The 18,418-nt window shown below is 48.7% G+C and overlaps 1 protein-coding gene across 3 annotated transcripts; it reads left to right on the plus strand.

Moving 5' to 3' along the window:
• Positions 1 to 1,522: 1,522 nt before the first annotated feature.
• On the plus strand, positions 1,523 to 18,148 carry znf687b (zinc finger protein 687b). Of its 3 annotated transcripts, none has more exons than XM_042076215.1 (10): positions 1,523 to 1,593; positions 2,944 to 5,431; positions 6,624 to 6,937; positions 7,658 to 7,842; positions 10,895 to 11,071; positions 12,388 to 12,550; positions 13,430 to 13,786; positions 14,804 to 14,916; positions 15,498 to 15,600; positions 17,357 to 18,148. In XM_042076215.1, exons 2-10 carry the CDS (start codon positions 2,965 to 2,967, stop codon positions 18,047 to 18,049), a joined length of 4,572 nt encoding a protein of 1,523 aa, XP_041932149.1. In that variant the 5' UTR covers positions 1,523 to 1,593; positions 2,944 to 2,964; the 3' UTR covers positions 18,050 to 18,148. The 3 variants fall into 3 exon arrangements, with proteins under 3 accessions (XP_041932149.1, XP_041932151.1, XP_041932152.1); XM_042076217.1 differs by having other exon boundaries at positions 1,550 to 1,669; XM_042076218.1 differs by lacking the exon at positions 1,523 to 1,593 and adding an exon at positions 2,060 to 2,156.
• Positions 18,149 to 18,418: the final 270 nt, after the last annotated feature.

Consider the following 18,418-nt stretch of genomic DNA (forward strand, 5'->3'; position numbering starts at 1 on the left):
AACACACACACACATTCACTAACAGCAGAAAAAGTAATTAAAAGTATATAATATAAAAAACACAACTAAGCAATAAGGACAGTAGAAGATAAAGAATATACTAAATATACTAAAATACAAATTATACTAACTAACACTTAATCTACATCAATTCTAAAAACAGTATCCACTAGTGGTGATTAATCAATCAAGAGGCGCTTGCAATGACTGAGGCAGGGACTGAGCCTGTGATTGTCTGTGCATAGTAAGGTAAGGTAAGGTGCTCTGTGTGACCATTCATAGACCATTTACACAATAAGAGCTCCAGTCGTCCGCCTAATCAAATATGAATAGATAATGACTAAATACTGTAAAAAGATAAATGCCGTAAGTAACACATTTAAAGTATACACCAAAATATTGCCAACCTGTAGCCTTAGTCGCGAATAACCATTTAGAATGATAATATTACCATAGGAACATTAATAAAAAAAAAGAGAGATCTGTGTTTCAGCAGATCCCAAAGGTGTGCCATTTCTGCACCAGCACCTCTAAACTCACTCTGATAATATCTTTATCATATGCAAAACATGCAGACAGCCTTCAGATGTAAATATGTAAAGTGAATTTGCAATCTGTTAAAGCATGTTGTTGAAACATTGCCAGGTTTGAGCAACAAGAAATCACTGCACCCATTATGGAAATAGCAGTAGCCTATGTATTGAAAGGAAAGTTCTTGCGACATGAAAACCTAGCAGCCTTATTCATGTAATGAACCATTCAGCATTCACATTAACAGAGCATGGCAGTATTTTCTGCATTTTATGTTTGAAAAGAAACTCACAAAAGCATACAAAGCATAAGCATCTGCAAAGCTACCTGAAGCTCACTATAGCCTAGGCCCTATCTATCTATAATAGGCCTAGCCTACAATACTTGAAAAGAGATGGATTGTGGAATACATTCACAAATATAGGCCTTTTGGCATTGTTTTAATATGCACTAGCTCACATGCAAAATATGATTGGCAAAATATGCAAAGGCAGTCGAGCTAGATGTAAATTCGCCAAAGGTATTTGCGATTTTTTATGATTTATTATAAGATGCAGGGTATAACAAACTTTGACAGACCCATTTGAACCATTGCCAGGTTTTAACCATGTCCATTGTGCAATATTGCCTTTTAGTGCTGAAAATAAGATAGGCCTAATAATAGTAATAATTTGATAATAATTGAGGGGCAATATATTCGCGTGGAATTAGCAATAAATGGGAAGGGCAGATTTATTATAAGGGAATTACACAGTCAGACAATATCAAAGTCTCCAATAAAATTCACGATTACGAATAGGAAGAGGTCCAGGAAGGTGGAAAACACAGCAAAAACTATAAAGTTAAATTGGCTGTCTTGACATTACATTCATGTTTATGTGTTTATCAGTGTAATTATCCTTCTAGTTTTATTGGTATGTTTCGGATATAAATATATCAGACGTAGTTATATATGGAAATTTTGCTTTACACACAAAGCATCTGATAGGACCTCCTTCCGATTGATGACGGGATTCAAGGCGCTTCTACGGGAGCGAGGATAGTTGGGAATCTCGGAATCAGGTAAACAAATAAATTATTTCCCCAAGGAACGTCAAAAACATGCTATTGGGATAGCCAAGGTCTAACGGTACAATTTGTAAGTGACATTACACAACCAACTATTGTAATTGCATTTCATATCCAAAACGCGTTGGTAGAACATGCGATGGCCTTCATTTAAATGACCCTTCGCTTGGCTTGGTCTCACAGCGGCCAGCTAGCAAGCTGATCTTGCTGTTATGGAGGATTGTGAACATAAACAAGCTTTATTGCTAGCACTGACGTTATATCTTTTACGAGGCCAATGGAAAATACCTTTATTTACGTCATGTATTGTACATTTGTATTTTGAGCACATTGCAAGAATAAGACCTATAATGGTGATATTAAAATAACCAAGTAAGTTTATAGCTTGCTACTGCTAGCTTGTTAGCAAAATCGTGTGGTCTAATGGAGAGGTGGATTGTGGGCTAGAATCTAGTCAGCGAGGGTAGCTAGCTCATAGTGAAAACAGTAGCCGTCAGAGGCAGATATTCTTCAGGCGTCGTCTTATCAAACGTGATAGATGCGACTTACTATTTATTGTAGGTCTGCTCTGAATGTATCATTTGCCAGTCCAGACAGGGATGTAGCATTTGATTAAACACTGTTTTTGTCAATTACAGCCCATTTACACTAGCTGGCTAGCCTACTAGCTTGTTGTTTAACATTTGTCTGTGATGTGGTTGCTAGGTTAGCTAGCTTTAGCTGTGTCGCTTGGGTTGGCCCTGTTATTATAGCATGTATCATAAGCAATACCCATGTCCTGCCTTAGGGAAGAAACGAGTAATTTTGGATCTTACGGTGTCTGTGTCGATGACTGAATAACACACAAACACACACACACAAACTTTAGTTATGTTTAATCACCAAAGGAGGTCTTGACCACAAGACACCTCAGGCAGGTTGGCAGGTTTGTCTGACTAAAAAGCTTTTAGCAGATCATACCATACCTACCTTTATGCCGAAATTTCTAACATTACTGTGAGTACAGGCTGTTTAACAGCAATTTATAAGATATACGTTGTAATTACCAAGCGATTTGCTTCAGGGTCACCCCTGATATGAGATTTTAAGCTAAGCTTATGCATTGGCTGATTTCTCTTTGATGGTTTGTAGGTGTGTCTTTGAGTCATACTCTAGTGATTGACAAGTTGATTTACAATATACTCTAGTGATTGACTATTGATTTCCTTACTCCTCACCTAGCCCGTGCTTATATGTGACAAATACAAATACGTTTAAGGTGACCACTTGCTTGGTCTAGCAGAGGTTTGAAAGTGACCGGTCTTGTTGTGGGTGTTCTAATAAGGTTGTTTCTGTGTCTTTCAGGACTGTGTCGACTGTCCCGGCATGGGGGACATGAAGACCCCCGATTTTGATGACTTGCTGGCTGCATTTGACATTCCTGACATTGATGCCAAAGAAGCCATTCAGTCTGCCCGTGATGAAGCTGAAAGCCACCATGGGTCAGGCAGTGGGGCCCTGGGGAAGCCCGGGGATGATGGGGCTGAAGGGGGTCACGCAATGAGACCCACAAGTCCCCCCGGAACGGACTCGCACGGAGACCCACCCATCGTCAGCGTGATCGTGAAGAACCGCGTCCGCGCTGAAACCCTGGACGGGGGAGAGGGTACGGTCTCCGAGAGGGAGCCTGCAGACGGAACGCCCGGTATCGGACTCGTACCACGGCTCGGAACACGGAGCCCCGGTCTGGCGCCACCGGAATCGCTCAATCACAACGGGTTTGTGTCCTCGAGCGCGTCGGGTCACCTCCCTCAGAGCCAGGGTCAGTCCAACGGGGACTCGTGGCCCCTCTGCGCCCCAAAGGCGACCCCGGACAGTACCGAGTTCCTGTCGGGCTCTGCCAGCTCCTCCAAGCAGGGCGGAGGCAACATCTTCAACAAGCTGAAACCGCTGATGGCGCAGGGCTCAGGAGACCCCATCGGCAGGGCCCGCAAGATGCAGCTCCTGCAGCAGCAGAAGCACCTTCACATGCAGCAGCAGGAGGCCCCTGGTCCGGAGGCCAAACCATCCAAAGCGCCCGCGGCGGCTGCTGCTGCTGGCGCAAGCTCGGGGACCCTGGCGTCGTCTCCGTTCTTTCCCCCTTCTAAAGCCATGCATTTGCCTTCCTCTGCGTCCTCTTCATCGTCATCCTCTTCCTCCTCATCCTCCTCCTCACATGCTAACAATCCCCGTGTGTCTGGGCCACTGGGTTCGTCGGTGCCGCTTCAGTCGTTCAACGGAACCTCGAGGTCGGGTGGCCCGGCGGGTTTCCGACGCTTGGACTCGGACGAGGAGGACTCGGACCCTGATCTGGGAGCACCGCTGGTGATCCAGGAGAGCCCAGGCTCGCCGGCGTGCACCACTCCCAAGATGGCCCGCCGCGTGCGCTCGCCCGCCGGGAGTTTCGAGTCGCCCTCGCTGCCGCCGTCGTCCGGCTCGTCGTCGTCCTTCCCCAAGCCCGGCGACGTGCCCTCCGCCTCGCCGGCCTCCCCACAGGGCCAGCAGAACTGGCTCTCGTCGCCCTCCTCCTCCCAGACCTCCGCCGCCAGCAAGAGCTCCCCACAGGAGGAGAGGCACCCCGAGCACGTGGTGGAGGAGAGGGACTCCCCCGAGAGCCCAGAACCGGAGGCCCCCAAGCCGGCCTCGTCCTCGTCCGCGCCCAAGAGAAGCTCCAGTCCGGCGGCCGCCTCCGCCGCGGCCACCAAGACGCCCTCCCCTGCGCTGCGGGAGCCGAAGGAGGAAGAGGAGGAGATGGAGGTGGCGAAGGGAGTCGTGGAGAAGACGGAGGAGAGGAAGGAACAGGAGAGCAAAGGGGCAGAGGAGGAGAAGATGGAGGTGCAGGAGGAGGGGGAGAAGGTGGAGGGGAAAGCGCAGTCGGCGGAAGGAGGGGCGGCGCCACCCGTCGCCGTGGGAACGGCCACTCCGGCTGGGTCCGCCCCGTCGCGACCACTCAAGGTTCGCATCAAGACCATCAAGACGCCCACCGGCAGCATCACCAGGACGGTGGTGGCGTCCAAAGGAGGCGGCGCGGGCAAAGGGTTGGAGGTCATCAAGGCCCAGCAGGGGAACGCGGCGCCCGGCAGCCGAGCTCGGCGGACGAACGCGGCCGTGGCACGCGTGGCCAAGAGCTCGGCCGCACTGCCCGTGTCCACGCTCGAGGCCAGCAGCGCCATGTTGGCCGCGGCCACCAAGGCGCAGAGCAAGATGGCCTCCCCGTCCGACAAGGGCAAGGTGACCGCCACGGCGGTCAGCATCACCAAAACGGCCGCTCTGCCCGCCACCTCTGTGGTCAGCGGCATCAGCGTCCGGCCCGTCGCCAAGGCAACCAACGGGGGCACATCGGCCGCGGGCGGCGGCGGCGGTGGTGGTGGTGTCGTCCACCAGCCCTGCAAGCCCGCGTCCATCGTCAACAGCACGGGCGCCGTCATCTCGCGCTCGCAGTCCAGCCTGGTCGAGGCCTTCAACAAGATCCTCAACAGCAAGAACCTGCTGCCCAGCTACAAGCCGGACCTTTCTGCCCCTCCGCCGCCCGAGTGGGGGCTCGGCATGCCCGCCGCCGGCTACCGCTGCCTGGAGTGCGGCGACTCGTTCGCGCTGGAACGCAGCCTGGTGCGCCACTACGACCGGCGCTCGCTGCGCATCGAGGTGACGTGCAACCACTGCGCCAAGCGGCTGGCCTTCTTCAACAAGTGCAGCCTGCTGCTCCACGCGCGCGAGCACAAGGAACGCGGCCTGGTCATGCAGTGCTCGCACCTCGTCATGCGGCCGGTCACCGTGGAGCAGATGATCAGCCAGCAGGACAACGCGCCCATCGGTACCTCGGCCACCCCACACTGAAATACACACACACACACACACACACACACACACACACACACACACACACACACACACACACACACACACTGGCCCATCGGTACCCCAGTCACCCCACACTGAAACACACACACATACACACACACACACCACACTGAAACTCACTCACTCACTTACACTCGCCCACTCACTCACTCACTCACTCACTCACTCACTTACTCACTTACTCACTTACTCACTCACTCACTCACTCACTCACTCACTCACTCTGTGTGCTGATAATGTGCCTTTGTTGATTAGTAATGACATGCTGCTTTAACTTTATTATGAGGACTAATTTATTTCATTAATTAATTCTAATTCTGAATTAGATTTGTATGGCATGGTTGTGAATATAATGGTGGTGATGACACTGTCCTGATTATCACAGTAACTGAATTGACTTGGAATTGCATTTTATATAAATGTCCAAATAAAATATATTTGAAATCAGTTGCAAGATGCCAACACCATGCCCCCATTACATGAATAAAGCATGTGTAATTCATAATGCATAAAACCAGCACCTTCTGGGATATATAATATATATATATATATATATATATATATATATATATTAAAAATTATCAGTTGAATTGAAATTCTACTTGATATTGCACAGACACCCATTAATCGACACTTGACAAAATATGAACAATTATTCAACTGTCAACCGATAAGGTACTGTAAATGGGCATGAAGTGGGCATATGCATTTAAAGTCAAAATGACTAACAGTTTGTATAAATAGTTTTCATTACACATGTCAATAGAAGAATGCACTTATTAGCAAGGGTCAGGTTTAATGGCAGGTTTGACAAAAATGCATTATAATCACGCACATGTCCATCATATACTTTATCATTATACCATATCATTTATTCTTGGTAATTATGGACCACAATTTAAATGGCGGTCTCATGCATGAACTGAAGATATCGTGTGGCATGATATGGGAGCATTGAGCTCACCCACTAATGTTTGCACTAAGGGTCTTGGATCATGGGATAGGATTAGTACATTGATTTTGCCTAGTCATTAAATTAGCTTTAGCTAGGCTTTAGCCTTTAGAGTTTAGAGAGTGCACTTTGCTGGTCAAACTGCTGTTAAGAAGATGTGATAAAAGTGCAATGTTTTCTCTCGTACCCCCAGGAATGCTCTCTCCCTCTCCGTCTCTCTCGTCCACACCAGCTGCCCCTCAGGGCGCCCCCTCTGTCTCCACCGCCACCCCCAGCCCCCAGAAGGACTCGCCGTCGCCCTCGGCAACAGCAGCAGCAGCAGCAGCCACCCAGCCCTCCGCTCCGCGCCGACTACCCAGCAGCCCCCAGGCCATCATGCCCCTGCCCTGCAAGAAGGTGGACGTGCTCCAGTACAACAACTTCAAGTGCCCGGAGTGCCAGGCTCAGTTCGGGGGCAAGGCGGAGTTGGTCGCCCACTTCCAGCAGATCAGAGCCACCCCCAACTCTGTGAGTGACCTTGGACTTCTGACCCAGATGAAACCAGTTTTTTTCTCCTTTTTTTATCCATCTAAGTCCTGTTTTAATAAGGTAAAGCGTGAATTGTTCATTTGATTAATGGTTAATTGTTGCTTTGGACAAAAGGATCTGCCAAATACCATAAACATGAGTATAAACATAAACATTGTCTTTGTATGCACATATGTGTTATTTTGTGTTTTTAAGCTTTCCTTGAACTAATTACATGTATTACAGATTGTATTAAAGTGATTGGTATATCAGGAATAGGATACTGATGCTGTTGTCTCTGTATCCCTCTATCTTTCTGTCCTCTTCTCTCTTTTTTTTTCTTTTCTTCTAATTTCTTCTCTTCTCATCTTTCTATCTCTGTCCTCTTCTCTTTCTCGCTCTCTCTGTTCTGTTCTCTTTTCACCTTTCTCTCTCTGTCATCTTCTCTTCTCTTTTCTTCTCTCTCTCTTTCTCTCTCTCTGTCCTCTTCTCTCTCTCTCTTCTCTTCTCCTCTCTCTCTCTCTCTTCTCTTCTCTTATCCTCTCTTCTCTCTCTGTCCTCTTCTCTTTTCTTCTCTCTCTCTTTCTCTCTCTATGTCCTCTTCTCTCTCTCTCTGTCCTCTTCTCTTTTCTTCTCTCTCTCTTTCTCTCTCTCTGTCCTCTTCTCCTCTCTCTCTTCTCTTCTCTTCTCTTCTCTTCTCTCTCTTCTCTTCTCTTCCAGACGTGTATGCTGTGCACTCCGCCCATGATGCTGCCCAACTGGTGCAGCGTGGCGGCCCACCAGCGCATCCACAAGCACCGCGCGCCGCACGTCTGCCCCGAGTGTGGCGGCGTGGCCCGGCAGGCCAGCTTCCAAGCGCACCTGGAGGAGTCCTGCCTGCACTTCGCCCGACGCATCGGATACAGGTGGGCACCGCACCGCACGCCTCGTCTCGTCTCGACCGCCACCCCAGATGTTCCAGAGACGTTGCGAGGCTCTAATTGGTTGTGGTGTTCTAATAGGTTTGGGGTGGAGGGTTTGCCCAAACGCGCAGTTCTCCCCGAAATAGAAGCCCGATAAGTGCCCAAAGTGTATTGCAATATGGCCGCCGACTGGAGGGACTTGCTTAAAAGGACTTTGGAAGAACTGGAACGGCTGTTGTGAACACTTGAGGTTGCCTAATTTAGCAGTGCCTGTGTGTGTGTGTGTGTGTGTGTGTGTGTGTGTGTGTGTGTGTGTGTGTGTGTGTTGGCATTGCCCAGTGGTCAGGGCCGCCCTCTCGGCCTCGCCAATGTAGTCCAAAGGAGAGCAGAGCAACACATTTGGCACCGACTTGGCTGAAGGAGCACTGTGAACAGGGAACAGTGCAAGTGCACACAGTCAAACTGAGTAATATGGCATCAAATGTGGTTTCAGGGTTCTAATTCCAGGGGGTTCTTCTGGTGTGTGTTTTATAGGGAGTGATTGACTCTCAGTCATTGGCTTGATGTTCCAGGAATCAGGGTGGATCGTCTCGATTCCCAGAAACGAGTGCGGGCTGGCAGTTAATCAGCGGTGTACTCTAATTATAGTATCATTTGGATTTCAATAGACCTCTCCAGAATAAGTCCCGCCTCCGTAACTTCCGTATCCATCCAACTTCCGGGCGTGGATTGTCTATGGGAAATAACATGGCGTTTCGAAATATCATACCGGTAAAACATCTGTAGGTAGCGAAGTTGAAAAAGCTGGTGGGCAGATTGTCGGTGCTGTTTAAGTAGTATACTATAGACTATACTACTTAAACTAGTATACTATAGACTATACTACTTAAACGGCACCGAAAATCAAAAAATCCAGTGGAAACTAGATGGCAGAAGTGTGTAGGCCATCTGCCCAGCAGCTTTTTCTACTTTGTCACCTACAGAGTTTGACAGGTACGATCTTTCAAAACGCCATTTAGACATTTGACGACTGAAGGTTGGATGGATACGGAAGTTAGGAGGCGGGACTTATTCTGGAGAGGTCTATGCAGCGCAGAAGAAGACATGTTATCATCAGTAGACACAAGCCTTGCTAAGGACAGCTTGTACACATGGGCAATAACAGGACTAAACCCTAATCTTTTCATAAAGATTTGACGAGCTGTAACAGGGTAAATCATTTTTCATTTTCCATTTTCATAGAACCCAGAGCAGAAACAACACAACAGTTATTGATGAATCCATCTTTCTACCATATTTTGCTATAGAAATGTCAGTGGCTAATATAAACAAAGAAAATAATCAAATGGTGTGTGTGTGTGAGAGAGAGAGAAAGAGAGAGAGAGAGACTAGGCACGAGGCCACTCTTGTAGGTACTTCTCTATACTGTAATGTTATAGAGCCCTTGCTATAACAAGGCGTATAGTGTCATTGTTAATATCTCGGATTGTGCAGCTCAAACTATTGATTAGCATAATGCACTTGTTAGTCTGCCCACCAAGTATTACCACCAGCCATAACCGGTCTTTACAATAACCTCCAGAGTAGAGCATTAATGAACTATTATTAAAATGTCTGTTGAGCTACATGGCATCATTGCATCTGTGTAAATGTGATGCCTCCCTGGCTGTGACATTGATCAGAGATGAGTTGGCGCTGCTTGATGTTTTTTTTTCCTCAGGTCAGTGTGTGTAGACGCCCGTGATGAGATCGGGGAGTAAGTGGCTTACTCAGCAGGCAGGCCCTTAATGATGAATTAACTGTATCAACTGCATGAACTATCTAACTAACGAGTATACTGTAGTGTGACCCAGTCTATGAGCGCAATTAAGTAGGATAATTAAGTGAAGGGAAGAGATGACCATTCACCATAGACAGTAAAAGAAATGGACAAACTGACACAGTTGTTTTTAATGTGAGGGCACTGACACAAATTTGTGTGAAAAGTTTTTTTCTCAGTTGGCATCCCATTGAACTGCACAGACTCAAACTTAACTTTGTGACGTCGCCATCGAGCTGAATCTTGTAACTCGTTTGGTAAATGGTTCACACAGAAATTCTTCTCACACTTCCTTTGCCTTCAAAGTCACTTACTTGAGGGGTCCCTCTGCACAGCATGTAATGCAGCGGTCTCTGTGTGGCTAAGTATAGCGAAGTGAAAACTGCATGCCGAGCTGTATGTCTGACCATGCTGATCGAGTAGGCTGTGTATTGGAGGAGTAGAATCTGCCGTGCAGACAATGGGAGTTCTAATGAATGTGATGTTGGCAACAGCGGAATCTACGCACAAGTGGTCAGTGGCATACAGCTCTGGCTGTACACCATGGACACGTGTAAGCAGTGTATGTGTATCAGCCAGAGGTGGACATCCTGGCTCCAGAAAGTAAAAGTCCTGCCCTATATTCTTTCTACCTGTGCACTTAACCAAAGTCCTTTTAGGCAAGTCCCTCCACTCGCGGCCATATAGCAATGCTTTTTGGGCACTCATCGGGCATCCTATTCAGCAGAAATACGCGTGCGCAAGGCTTCACGACACCAATCTTGCTCCAGCGGCGAGTTCACAACACATGATTGGCACGATGTCTTCACAACACACCATATGATTGGCTCAATGTATTCACATCACACCACATGATTGGCTCACTATTCACATGTCGACGTTTTGCCGAGGAAGGGGTGGGATATGTGTAGACAACGGCTATATTGGCGTTACAAACTAACCCCATGCATTTCTATGGAGGATTTTTTGAGTGCTGTGATAGGTGATAGGTGAGATCACTAATTATCTGATCGACCAGGCTGCTAATTAGGATGAGCTGGTTTGCTAAATGGTTGGATCAAATACTTGGCAGGACTTTTACTTTCTGAACCCGGGCTGTCTGCCTCTGGTCTCAGCTGACCACTTATGATCAGATCATTCAAGACGCAGTTTTATAACAAATGTAAGCAGGCCCATTTTGTTATACTGAGCATGTAGTAATGTCATACACTGTGACTTCCTGTTTTCGCCCTCCAGGTGCTCCATCTGCCAGGTGGTGTTTGGGGGCCTGAACTCCATCAAGTCCCACATCCAGACGGCCCACTGCGAGGTCTTCCACAAGTGCCCCAACTGCCCCATGGCCTTCAAATCTGCCCCCAGTGCCCAGTCCCACATCAGCACCCAGCACCCCACGCTCACCACCACCCAGCCCAAGTACGTCTGCCCGTCGTCATGCCAGCAGGCTGCAGCAGCCGTGGCAACGCCAACGCTGACAGGCCACGCTCAATGGGCTTCACTAGAGTCAGAATTCAAATCAGTTTTTGTATATACACACAGGAATTTGTTCTCTACATTAAGAGATAAGATGAAATGAGATGAGAGAAAACTTGATCCCACGAGAGGAAATTACAGTGAGAAAAAAAAAAAAACACAAATCAGATAGACACCATGTAGCCAGTAGGCAGGAACCGTAGTATCCACAAGTAAGACCTGAGCTGTACCTGCCCTGAACGGCTCTTTTGAAGGATACGTGCACTCAGACACTGAATACACACACGCACACATGCTAGGACTAAACTAGCAGACTGAAATACAGCGTTTATCATGTAAGCCTGAAGTGTTGTTTTTTAAGGTCAGTTTCCCAGGCATGCATTAACTCTAGTACTAGACTAAAAGAGACCTTTAATGAAGATCTCTACTGAAAATTAACTAACTAGGCCTAATCCATGTCCAGGAAACTGGCCCTTTGAGTTTGGAATGGACAACAAGGTCAGACTATGACGAGACTATTTGTAATAAGTGCAACAAAGAGATTGATTGCAATAGCTATTATAGCTGCAGTATTTTCTCACGTCTATTTTAGGTCTCTGTCATTTAAAATAGAAACACATGGTGTGATTAGAAAATTATGACTATGCAGTCACTCAGTCAGACATCTTTTTATAGCAAGAGTAAGCATGAACGAAAGCCATATTACTGCAGCTGTCTCCTGCTGGTGATATTATGGCCCTGCTAATTAGCTAATTAGCATGTCCGTTTGTTCATTTCAGTGCACGTTTCCCTGGCAACAGATTTAATGTCATGCTAATTTAGTCTGACAGATTTCAGTCCTCTCAAACATCCTACAACTGCTGTATTCTCACAAGCTTACTACAGATTTCTCGCCCGTGGGCTGTGAATTGCGACTGCATCAAGATCCTAGAGAGATGCAGCAGTCTTGGTAATAAATGCTATCGGCCCTGTCCTTGAATGACATTGCAGTCGCTGGTGTTTGAAGTGCCGGGGGAAAAGATCAGAAGTGTGATGCTGCTTATTTCTGTGTCAGTACGGAGTTGGTGTCTCATTAAGGGTTTAGTGCCACACCATACCACTCAAACACTCGTGGAGATACGTGTCTTTTTAATAGAAGTGCTAAGTTTTTTGTTCTTTTCTTTTTTAATGTATGTTGTATGTCAAGTCTGTTTTCTGAATGGTCCCTGAAACTGGCAATAACAGTGATGATGATGATGATTTCTCTGTTCCTTCCTCAGGATGATCTACAAGTGTGTCATGTGCGACACGGTCTTTACCCAGAAGCCCCTGCTCTACGTGCATTTCGACACTCACCTGGCCAAGCAGAAGGTGCATGTGTTCAAGTGTCCTGACTGCACCAAGCTCTACGCCCAGAAGGCCTCCATGATGGAGCACATGAAGGTGGGTGCATTGCTGCTCCTGCATCCCTTGTTGTGATCATTTTGTTGTGATGGTTTAAAGGTTCTGACAAAGTCGTTGTTGTTAGTTAAACTCTACTCTCAAATTACATAAGTATAAGTATATATACTCTTTTGATCCCGTGAGGGAAATTTGGTCTCTGCATTTATCCCAATCCGTGAATTAGTAAAACACACTCAGCACACAGTGAACACACAGTGAGGTAAGGCTCGGGGAGCAGTGAAGGGGTTAGGTGCCTTGCTCAAGGGCACTTCAGCCGTGCCTACTGGTCGGGGTTCGAACCAGCAACCCTCCGGTTTCAAGTCCGAAGCGCTAACCAGTAGGACTCGCCGTCGCCCTCGGCAACAGCAGCAGCAGCAGCTGCCCTTTTGTTTCTTCTCCCTTCTCCGCTCCTGGTGCTTGAAGCTTGAAGACGAGCAACATGCTTGAAACGTCACACACGTTAAAATTGTTAACAGCAGCTGTTTTGGTGTGCAAGTTGTTTTTTATTGTCTCTTAGCCACTTCACTAACCGTTTACAGAGGTGGGACTGTGTACACATACAACTGAATTCCACTTAGCGAGCAATATACTGATTTAAACAAAATAAGCACTGGAATTGAATCCCTGACCTCACCTTTGATGGAACAAATTGGCAGATGATGTTATTGATAGATAGATAGATCGATAGATACTTTATTGATCCCCAAGGGGAAATTCAAGGTCTCAGTAGCATACAGACATCACACACAACATTCACTAACAGCAGAAAAAGTAATAAAAGTATATAATATTAAAAAAAAATAATAAAGAAATAAAAAAAAGTTGTTGAAGGTCGCCTGTGTCACCTTAGTTAACCTCCTCTCACGTTCCTCCAATCAGACCGTCCACAGAGGCCTGTCTGTCAAGCCAGAGACCCCGCCCACAACCACTACTACCACCACCACCACCACCTCCACCACCCCAGGCACCATGCCCCTCACGGTGCAGCCAATCCCCAAAGCCCGAGGGCAGGAAGGGGAGGAGTGGAGTGGAGAGCCCGGGGAGGAAGAGGGGGACCGAGAGGGGGAGGGCGGGGAGAAGGAGGAGGAAGAGGAGGATGAGGAGGAGAACGAGGAGGAAGAGGAGCCCGAGAGCTCGCCGGAGAGTTCCTCCATGGAGTGGAAGTGCCGCGAGTGCCGCACTCGCTACTCTGAGAAAGAGGACTACATCTCCCACATGAGGAAGGAGCACGGCAAGGTACACACACACACACACACACACACACACGCTACTCTGAGAAAGAGGACTACATCTCCCACATGAGGAAGGAGCACTGCAAGGTACACACACACACACACACACACACACGCTACTCTGAGAAAGAGGACTACATCTCTCACATGAGGAAGGAGCACGGCAAGGTACACACATACATACACACACACACACGCGCTACTCTGAGAAAGAGGACTACATCTCCCACATGAGGAAGGAGCACGGCAAGGTACACACACACACACACACACACACACACACACACACACTCGCTACTCTGAGAAAGAGGACTACATCTCCCATATGAGGAAGGAGCACGGCAAGGTACACACACACACGCTACTCTGAGAAAGAGGACTACATCTCCCACATGAGGAAGGAGCACGGCAAGGTACACACACACACGCTACTCTGAGAAAGAGGACTACATGTAATGGTACATAAACATTACGGTTTGGGGTACCCCGGTTTTGAAGTCCCGGTTTGGTTCATTTTCGGTACAGTAATGAAGTTACTACAGGAAAAGTATTTTGAAAAGGTGTCAAATATTTTTTGACGCTAATTGACCCAATTACATATGGTCTGCCACTTAAGATGTTTGCGTGGGAACTCAAATTGGAAACAAGGTCCGCAAGCAAAAAAGCCTGCTCTTGATCACTGTTAAAGACTGCATGCGGTACACATCTGTATTGAACCTAACGTCCTGTTTCTAAACTAATGGTGCGCCGATATTGAAATTCTGGGCCGATACCAATATTTTTATTGACATTGTTTTTGATACACCTTTGCTGGCAAAAAAGTATTCAACATACTTGAAATGGCATTTGAAATGGGACCAGCACTCCTCAATAGCACTGTACACACCTTTTCATCTAGAGGTCACGGGTCTCGGTCAGCAAGCCAGTCCGAGTGTGTTCACACTCGTTTGGGAGAGTGTGAGATTTTGCTTGGGACGCCTGGACTCTAACGTGCCCTATTCTCTTCCCCTGCCCGCTGCAGCCCATGAAGAAGTTCCCGTGCCGCATGTGCGAGCGCTCCTTCAGCTCGGCCAACAGCCTGCGGCGCCACGTGCGGGTCATCCACGAGGGCATCCGCAGAGTCTTCCACTGCCAGTGAGTAACCAGATGCTAAATATGTTTATGTATATGTTTATGTTTTAGCAAGTATATGTTTTTGGGCTTTTTGCCTTTATTTCGACTGGACAGGGAAGAGCGACAGGAAGCAAGTGGGAGAGAGAAACGGGACAGGAACGTGTGTGTGTGTGTGTGTGTGTGTGTGTGTATGCATGCAAATGTGTTGCGCTACACTACACTGCTTTAATCCCAGTGACAATCCCAGCACTGTCCAGCCTGTGTGCCATCATCCCCATCCATCCAAGGAGCTCCCATTTAATTTGTATTTATTTATTTTTTTTAAATATATATATTTGCAGTGATGTTTCGAGCCCCACAGCTCTTCCTCAGATGTAAGATGAGATCATGTCTTATTTCTTGTATCATAATCATGCCTACATCAGTGTTTGGGAATTGGCATGGATGGGGTGTTGAGGAAGAGTATGGACAGACAGAAACAGCAGGAGGGATTATAAACTCCTGTACTGAAAGCAATATAGGAGTCTGGTGTGTGTGTTATTAGCATAGCGTGTCCTCACAACGAGTGTGATCTCTTGCTCTGTGTGTGTGTGTGTGTGTAGGTACTGCTCTGAGGGGAAGCGCACGTTCAGCAGTCGTCTGATTCTGGAGAAACACATCCGGGTCAGACACGGCATCCGCTCCAGACAACCAGTGGACAGACAGGTCAGTCCCACCGTCCGCTTCCAACCTCTCTCTCTCTCTCTCCCTCCCTTTCTATCCCTCTACCTTTTTATCTCTCTCCAACTCTCCCTTTCTATCCCTCTACCTCTTTATCTCTCTCTCCACCTCTCCCTTTCTATCCCTCTACCTCTTTCTATGTCTCTCTTTCCACCTCTCCCTTTCTATCCCTCTACCTCTTTCCATCTCTCTCTCTCTCCACCTCTCCCTTTCTTTCCCTCTACCTTTTTCCCTCTCTCTACCTCTCCCCACCTCCTTCTCCTTCTTTCTCCCTCCCTCTTTCTCCTTCTCCCCCCTCCTTCTCTCGTTTCTCCCCCCTCCTTCTCTCGTTTCTCCCTCCCTCTTTCTTTATTTCTCTCTCTACCTCTCCCTCTCCATCTCCCCCCACATCTTTCTTTATCCCTCTACAGATATTTCTCCTTCTCTCTCTCTCTCTCTCTCTCTCTCTCTCTTTCTTTCTCTCTCTCTCTCTCTCTCTCCCCAACATGCTACATTTATATAGGGCTTTCCTCCACACTCAAAGCACTTCTCAGTGAAGGGGGAACCTCACTAACCACCATCAGTGTGTAGCACAGCAGCCATGATGCGCCAGAGCGCTCACCACCCACCAGCTGGAGGGAGTGAATGAGCCAATTACACTAGGGGATGATTAGGGGGCCAGATTGTATGAGCCAGTATCTTGTAGGTAGAAGATATAAATTAGACATGCATTAAACATACATATGTACATTAAATAGTATGCTGCAAGTAGAGGTGATAGTGAACAGCAGTAGTGTAGAAGGAGCTGGGCTAGCGTGCAGCAGTAGTGTAGAAGGAGCTGGGCTAGTGTGCAGTAGTAGTGTAGAAGGAGCTGGGCTAGTGTGCAGTAGTAGTGGTTAAGGAGCTGGGCTAGTGTGCAGTAGCAGTGTAGAAGGAGCTGGGCTAGCGTGCAGTAGTAGTGTAGAAGGAGCTGGGCTAGCGTGCAGCAGTAGTAGTGTAGAAGGAGCTGGGCTAGCGTGCAGTAGCAGTGTAGAAGGAGCTGGGCTAGCGTGCAGCAGTAGTAGTGTAGAAGGAGCTGGGCTAGCGTGCAGCAGTAGTAGTGTAGAAGGAGCTGGGCTAGCGTGCAGCAGTAGTGTAGAAGGAGCTGGGCTAGCGTGCAGCAGTAGTACAGAAGGAGCTGGGCTAGCGTGCAGTAGTAGTCTAGAAGGAGCTGGGCTAGCGTGCAGTAGCTGGGCTAGTGTGCAGCAGTAGTGCAGTAGAAGTGTAGAAGGAGCTGGGCTAGCGTGCAGTAGTAGTGTAGAAGGAGCTGGGCTAGCGTGCAGCAGCCTGAAAGTTGTGGCTTCCATTCCCGGCTTCCACCGTTGTGCCCTTGAGATGGACACTCCATGGTCTCCAGGGACAATGTAATCACTTGTAATATAGCTGACATAATGTAAGTCACTTTGGACAACAGTGGCTGCTACATGTAAAGTAGAGGATATCATTTGATTTTAGTAGTAGATCATTTTTATGGTCTTTTCTGATGACTTTTTTTTGTTCTCTCTTTCTATCTCTCTCTGCCTCTCCATCTCTCTCTTTCTCCATCTCTCTCTCTTCATCTCATCTCTCTTCCTCTCTCTTCATCTCTCTCCCTCTTTCTTCATCTCTCTCTTCATCTCATCTCTCTTTATCTCTCTTCATCTCATCTCTCTTCATCTCCCTCTCTTCATCTGTCTCTCTTCACCTCTCTCTCCATCTCTCTCTCTCCCTTTCTCTCCCACAGGGTCCTCCCAACACCAGGAAGCGCTCTGCTCCGGCGGAGGGTGTGGGCAGCTCGTCCGAGCAGGAGGGGGACGGCGCGTTTGAGGAGGCGTCAGAGGGCCCCGCCAGCGGCGGCGGGGGGGGCGGTGAAGCGCTGGCGTCCCGCGGCAACCGGCGGCGCAGGCGAGGCCTCGGCGCCGCACGACCGGGACGAAGGAGTCCGCCAGGAAGCCGAGGAGTCCGGCAGCGGCGAGGGGGGGGGAGGAGACCACCGGCGCCGCCACTCCAGCCGGCTCCGCCCCCGTTGCCGCCGGCTACAAGTGCACGCCGTGCGGCTTCGTCACGGAGGACTGGGCGGAGTTCCAGCAACACATCCCGCAGCACCAGGCGGAGGGTGGCGTGGGCAGTGCGGGCTCTCTGCAGTGCACCCAGTGCGGCGCCTGCTTCGCCTCGGCCGGCTCGCTGGCCCGCCACCGCTTCATCACACACCGGCTGCGCAACGAGACCCGCGGCCACGGCAAAAACGCCGCCTCCTCCTCCTCCTCCTCCTCCTCCTCGGCTGCCGCCGGCGCCGCCTCCTCCTCCTCGCCCGACAACGGCGCCGCCGGGGCCACGCCCCCCGACGACGGCTCCCCGACATCGCCACTCCGGGGAGAGGACGGGAGCTACGGCTGCCGCGTGTGCGGGCGACGCTTCGACAAGCAGCCCGACCTGAACACGCACTTCCGCACGCACGGCATGGCCTTCATCACCGCACACAAGAACGACAAACCCACATAGAAGAGGAGGAGGAGGAGGAGGAGAGAGGGAGGGAGGGAGGACAGACAGAAAGAATGAAGAACAAAGAAGCGCCAGTGAACGGAGTCAGAAGTGGACTGGAGAAAATGGCCGACCAATCCCAGTACATCACCAACAGTGGACGTTAGAACAAGGCAGCGTGTGTGTGTGTGCTACCCTCTACAAACTACAAACCTGTGCCATCCGCCAATCCACCACAGGCCACTGCTCCTCATTCGTGGAGAGGAGTGGTCATAGGACACCTATGCGATTGGACACACAGTGAAGACACTTGATCTAATCCCAG

This window comes from Alosa sapidissima, chromosome 21, assembly GCF_018492685.1.
Source record: "Alosa sapidissima isolate fAloSap1 chromosome 21, fAloSap1.pri, whole genome shotgun sequence".
NCBI lineage: Eukaryota > Metazoa > Chordata > Actinopteri > Clupeiformes > Clupeidae > Alosa > Alosa sapidissima.